Source organism: Arachis duranensis, chromosome 4 (genome assembly GCF_000817695.3).
Source record: "Arachis duranensis cultivar V14167 chromosome 4, aradu.V14167.gnm2.J7QH, whole genome shotgun sequence".
In the NCBI taxonomy this organism is placed as follows: Eukaryota; Viridiplantae; Streptophyta; class Magnoliopsida; order Fabales; family Fabaceae; genus Arachis; species Arachis duranensis.
Genome location: NC_029775.3, coordinates 37,047,523 through 37,053,833, shown reverse-complemented (window position 1 = coordinate 37,053,833; position 6,311 = coordinate 37,047,523). Strand labels below are relative to the sequence as shown.

Below are 6,311 nucleotides of genomic sequence, written 5' to 3'. Positions count from 1 at the left end.
CCCCCCTCTTCTTTTTCTCTTTTGTCTTTTCTATTCTGTTGTTTTTGCTATTATCCTGTTATGGCTACTTTGTGTGACGACCTAGTGACTTCCATTCAGATATCAACAATCTGGAAGATTCCATATAAAGGTGGCGAGTGGAAACCATGTGTTAACAGATCTTCACAAGGTAAAATATGCTTATATTTATTTATTCAAGTGTATGATGCCATTTCCATTTTTCTCAGACGTGTAACTTTTATGTTAAAAGCTCTAGAGCTCCAGCTAATTTATGAAGTTGATCCTTCTTATTTGGATACCATATGTTTGATCTTGTTGCTTAATATTTTCTGGGCACAATATATCTAGGACTAGGAACCGTGCCTGAATCTTCTGCTAGTATACTTCTTTCATTAACTATGATTATATATAATAGATTTACGTTTTATGTTATCGACAGGCCTACCTGAATCAAATGGATTCATATATGTAGAAGCTAATGGTGGCTTAAATCAGCAACGGACATCAGTTAGTGTCTCCTTGCATTCCTTGTTTTTATATATTCTAAGTATGCTTAGTTTATTATTAATCTCAACTAGTTTACTTTTGTGAATGATGTTAATGTTTTGTAGGTATGCAATGCTGTTGCTGTGGCCGGCTATCTCAATGCTACCCTTGTGATTCCCAACTTCCATTATCATAGCATATGGAAAGATCCTAGGTTGGTCTGTTTGGGTGTCTTTTAATTCTTTTATATGTGTATTTTTACTTTTGCTATTGTCAATTGTTCAATACAATTCATTTCTAGATTCTTCAAGAAAAAAAAATTATAAAGAGAAGAAAAAAAGGATAACAAATACTAGAAAACCCGTAAAAGTGTTTACCTATGTCCATCAAGAGTTTTTATTCAAGTGAAATTCAGATTCCCACTATTCTCAAGAATTATAATTTAGTTTGAATTCCCCAAAAATTCTAGACACAGTATTCTAGGCCATATGCCATACAGGATTGAGATATTGGTAGTGAAAGGGATGAACTGAAGAGATCTGGGTTCTAGAATAGTGAAGAATGGCCATAAGTGCGTTGTTCAACTTGCCATAGATGAAATATTTTTCATAGCCAAAAAAAAAAGGACCACTCTTAAGCTAAGTCAAACTTGGGCAAGTCTAATAGTATCTATCCAAGGTGTTAAACTCAAAGAAAATAAACTGAAAGGTGCATAAGAAATTTTTTATACAACTGCATTATATACAAGATCTTCCTTTGCTACATTATTTTCTAAAGAACTTGCATAACCATGAATACATTTTTATATATGCATTTCATATCTGCCAAGTTGGATTGCCTAGATACCTTATATATTGTCATTTGAAGCTGCTTTTTATCAATTATGCATTAGAACAATTACAACATTGTGAAATCTTAGTATCTTTACTGTTGATCATAAAAAATATTAGAGTTAGAGGAAATTCTAGTATTGAATATAACATGGCAGTTGTTAAGCTGTTTCACCAGATGAAGCATTATGTCATGTTTATGGTTTTGAAATATTTGGTTCTAATCAATTTCTTGATATTTGTAATGATGTTAGTGAAGCCATCAAGATGTTTTGTTTTAAGAAGGACTAAAATGATCGTATTGTTTCTCATTTCTCAGCAAGTTCAAGGACATTTATGACGAAGAATATTTTATCAGTACCTTGAAAAATGATGTGCAAATAGTTGACAGGATTCCTGAGTACCTAATGGAAAGATTTGGCAGCAATATGTCAAATGTCCACAATTTCAGGATCAAGGCATGGTCATCTATTCAATATTACAAAGATGTGGTACTTCCAAAGTTACTTGAGGAAAAGTAAGTATATGTGTTTATATAAATGACTTTGTTGTTGCTATTGATCTCTAATTGTTATTGGTTAAATAGTTGGGAATAATTGATATACTTTTCTGTGGTATATGGGAAGAGAAAGAAAAGAATAGAAATGTTGTGTGCTGTGGCTTGAATTTAGCTTTATTGACATGCTAGGTTTGTCTCTAATGTAAAGATTATTCTTGCTGGGAATATGTGCCTAGCTGTATCTGAGGGGTTTCACATGTATACCTGTAGTGTTCTGAGCAAAGTACTGTTTCTGTTTTCTTTTTGGGAGGATTAAGAATTCCTGATCCTCTAATGCTTGATACCCCATCTTATAAAATCAATTTTCTGTTGAAGATATTTTTAGGCCTTTATGTTTGGGCAAAGTTGGTAAATCTTAATCATTAAATGTTATTTTTTTTTTATAGTCTTTATCATTAAATGCATTATTTACCTTCTTGCTGGTCAAACTTTTGGATTAGTGACAAATAAAACTCAATCCCATGAAGAGAACACATCTTATACAACTATTATGTTGGAGAATGTCATCCCATATTCCAATATGATTATACGGTCTGTCTTTGCTCCTAATGGGACATAATAGATGGTTACTTTTTTTTTGGTCCAATAAATGGGAAATTTATTATCAAATATATTTACTATCTTCAGTGTTGACATAATGGAGATGGAATATTCAGTATGGTACTGAATTCTGTTTAATTCATGCAGGGTTATCAGGATTTCACCATTTGCAAATAGATTGTCATTTGATGCTCCTCCAGCAGTCCAACGCCTTAGATGCTTAGCGAACTATGAAGCTTTACGGTTTTCAAATCCTTTATTGACTATTGGTGAATCCTTGGTTGAAAGAATGAGAAAACGCAGTGCTATCAATGGTGGCAAATATGTCTCTGTACATCTTCGTTTTGAAGAGGTTAGATTTCATCAAATGATGAGCATCTGATAAGCTTGATGTTAAGATATTTATATGGCAAATATGTTAAGCTTTGCTGCAACTGCTCTCCCATGGTTTTCCATGTACAGGATATGGTCGCTTTCTCGTGTTGTGTTTTTGATGGTGGAGAACAGGAGAGAGAAGACATGATTGCAGCAAGAGAAAGAGGTTGGAAAGGGAAGTTTACAAAACCTGGACGAGTTATTCGTCCTGGAGCCATCCGGATCAATGGGAAGTGTCCCCTCACTCCATTAGAGGTACTAATCTCCTTGAGCCATTTCTGTTATAAGAGGAAGAATATCCAAGGAATGCTTGTCTAGTTATGATGAATTTATGAAGAAAATAACGAAAATTCTGTTTTCATTTCTTATTATCACTTGTTTTCTTTCACAAAATCTTAAAAACAGAGAACATTAGAACAAAAACAGAAAATGAAAACACAAATCAATAGGCTGTAGAAATTTGTTTGGTAAGATTCTTTGTAAACAATAATTTTTTGTTGGTTATTCCCTTCACTGCATTTGTTGTTATTATATATTCTTCCATGTCTTCAGGTTGGCCTGATGCTGAGAGGAATGGGATTCACAAAGAACACTTCTATCTTTTTGGCATCTGGAAAGATATATAATGCCGAAAAAACAATGGCTCCATTACTTGAAATGTTCCCTAATTTGCACACTAAGGAAACTCTTGCAACAGAAGAGGAACTTGCTCCATTTAAGGTACAGATTAGTACTCTACCATAATTGTCCACTACATGATCAGGATTGATTTATTGCCATGATTTTGACTTGAGTTACTTCTTCCAGAATTATTCTTCCAGGATGGCTGCCATAGATTACACTGTTTGTCTTCATAGTGAGGCGTTTGTTACGACTCAGGGTGGTAACTTCCCTCATTTTCTGCTGGGCCACAGAAGATACTTGTATGGTGGACATGCTAAGACAATTAAACCTGATAAACGGAAGTTAGCATTGCTGTTTGATAATCCCAATATAGCGTATGTATAATGTGTATTTTTGTTTATTTTTTATTGCCTATAATAATAGCCATGAGCTCCTAGTAAAAGTTAATTTGTCATAATTGACGGTAATTATAGTTATACTTTCATGATTAGTAATTATAGTTAACTTAAATTTCTTTCCAGATGGAAGAGTTTCAAGCGTCAACTGCTGAACATGAGAGCCAATAGTGATTCCAAGGGAGTTGAGATCAAGAGACCGAACGACTCAATCTATAGCTTCCCGTGCCCAGATTGCATGTGCCATGCCAACAAAACTGACAACTCAAGATCTTCATCAGCCGCTTGATGTAATCAGGAATGATGGGCGTTTCCATTAACCCTATAATTTTGTGTGAGCATGCCTTGCTGCTGACCGCGTTTCTGGTATTGTGATTATTTCATTCTTTCCCCTTTCCATTCAGTGAGAGGGCATACACTCCATTTTTGGAGCCTAAAAGGATTTTGTTGGAAGTACCATTGACCAAATTGTATTTTTGGATCGAGTTTTCCAAGGGAGTGGCATCTTTTTTGCACATGATGCCAGTACAGCACAGCACAGTACAGAATCGAACCCCGTTCAGTTGCTTGAACAGGTCAAGTTTCGGAACCTGTCCCAAGAACATTGGCTAATCTATGTCTTCATTTATGAATTTGCAGCTACTTTATTGGACTAGCCAGTTCCAAAGAATCAAAAGAACAAACCCCAAGTTCCTTCACTTCACACGATAGCTTGTACATTACCTCGAGTATGCATGTGTTTTAAGGCTTAGCAACCAAATAGCTCTATGTACATTTAACAAAATTCAGGGTCCTTAGTATCATTTCTTTTTTCTTGTGTTGTTTCCTTTCCCCTCATATTGAGAGGGCTTTCATTGTTTTAGTGAGAACACATTCGTTATTCTTTTACATTGGTGCCCACATTGTTGTAGTGATGATTCCAGTGGATGTAATTAGCTCACCATTTATGATTAGAAATTGCGAAACTTTGGTTAATCAGGGATGAATTGATAGAATTAATCATTGTTAATACGAGTTCTATTGACTTTGATTTTTTTTCAAAGTTTTGCTTCAACCTTAGGACCTGGTATTGGAAAAATTGCAAGACTTGATTTGTGAAATTCTGCCTTAACAATTGGGATGAAAACTATATACAAGAAATTGGACTTCTCTTTTAAGGCTTGTTTCGTTTGAGTTTTCATTCGTTTATTTTTAGTTTTTGATCTTTTTAAAATTCTATGAAGAATAAAAAGAAAAAGTAATGAAAATCATAAGGCTTATTTTATGTTCTTAATTCTAAGTTTTCTATGGTACCCATTTTGAGTATCTCTCTTTGCCTCTCTTCATTTATTAAGGCTCCTAGTGAAGTAACCACTAGAATGTACTCATGTGCTTTTTGACACACTAATTCTTAGTATTTGTGTTATCGAAATGCACATTTTTTGGATAATTTCTGTAAGTTTTAAAAATATCAGAATGTTAACATGTAGGTAGATATTGCACATGCAAATTGATATGCTAACTCTAAATTGAGAAAGGGATACATAGAGGCAAAATCATGTTTGGCAGAGGAGATATGGACAGAGACAATGTGTCCAGAGACACTAAATTAATGTATTTAGTGTATTTTGTGTCCATCTTGACAGGAAGGACACAGAGGCACTAACAAGGGACACAGTTTATTTATTTATTTATTTTCATTATTCTTGTTAATCTTGTTAATTTTTTATAATGATATTTTTTATTATTATATTTTTTATCTCAAATTTTTTTGAATGAAAAAAATAAGAATAAATTAAATTTTTATAATTTGTTTTAGTTTATCATCAAACAGGATACAAGAACACAATATTTTGTGTCTCTGTCCATCAGTGTCTTGTCATGTTCTATTCTCAAAATCTTATCCTGTTCTATTCGCAATGTCTTGTCGTGTCTTGTTTTCGAAAATAAATGCAGCCTTAGCTACTCTTACTTTGACTTTGTAGCTGATATGTCCTATTGTTTATTGGTTCATGTCTACATATATTTGCCAGTTGCCACAACTAATAAAGTTATCAGAGACAATCAATAACAACAATGTGAGCTCGTGAATTATGTTATTTTCCCGTGTATGTGCAGCCTTGTTTACGTAACTAGGTTAATATAACAATAAAGAGAAAAGTGATCTGACTAAAAACTCATTTGAAAAACTTTAAAAGTTATTTTTTAGGGCTTTTGATTTATAAAAAATCATATTAATATTATTTGGTACAATTTTTTAATATATTTTTAACTTTTTGAAAGTTTGTTTAAGTAGTTTTGAAGAAGTCAAAAAATTTGATTTTTTTCTTTCTCAAAAATTATTTTATCACTCTTATTTATTAAAATAATTTTAAAACAAGTATTTTTGTGATAAAAATCTAAATATAAAATAATTTATTTATAAACTACTTTTAATACAAGTCCTTATATTTTAAGTTCTTTTTTCAAAAGAATTTCATTAAGTTATTTATCCATATTGACCCTAAGTTTGGCTCAAGAATT

The 6,311-nt window shown here is 32.8% G+C and overlaps 1 protein-coding gene across 1 annotated transcript in view; it reads left to right on the top strand.

The window, feature by feature from the left end:
- The window catches only part of LOC107484166 (protein ESMERALDA 1), a 6,340-nt gene extending 1,504 nt beyond the window's left edge, over nucleotides 1–4,836 (top strand). Inside the window, exons 2-10 of the mRNA XM_016104783.3 lie at nucleotides 100–169; nucleotides 440–507; nucleotides 612–700; nucleotides 1,636–1,833; nucleotides 2,563–2,767; nucleotides 2,878–3,045; nucleotides 3,343–3,510; nucleotides 3,598–3,788; nucleotides 3,936–4,836. Of these exons, the coding sequence (XP_015960269.1) occupies nucleotides 100–169; nucleotides 440–507; nucleotides 612–700; nucleotides 1,636–1,833; nucleotides 2,563–2,767; nucleotides 2,878–3,045; nucleotides 3,343–3,510; nucleotides 3,598–3,788; nucleotides 3,936–4,098 (1,320 nt within the window). The 3' untranslated portion in view covers nucleotides 4,099–4,836. The remainder of the gene's footprint in view (nucleotides 1–99; nucleotides 170–439; nucleotides 508–611; nucleotides 701–1,635; nucleotides 1,834–2,562; nucleotides 2,768–2,877; nucleotides 3,046–3,342; nucleotides 3,511–3,597; nucleotides 3,789–3,935) is intronic.
- The last annotated feature ends 1,475 nt before the right edge of the window (nucleotides 4,837–6,311 follow it).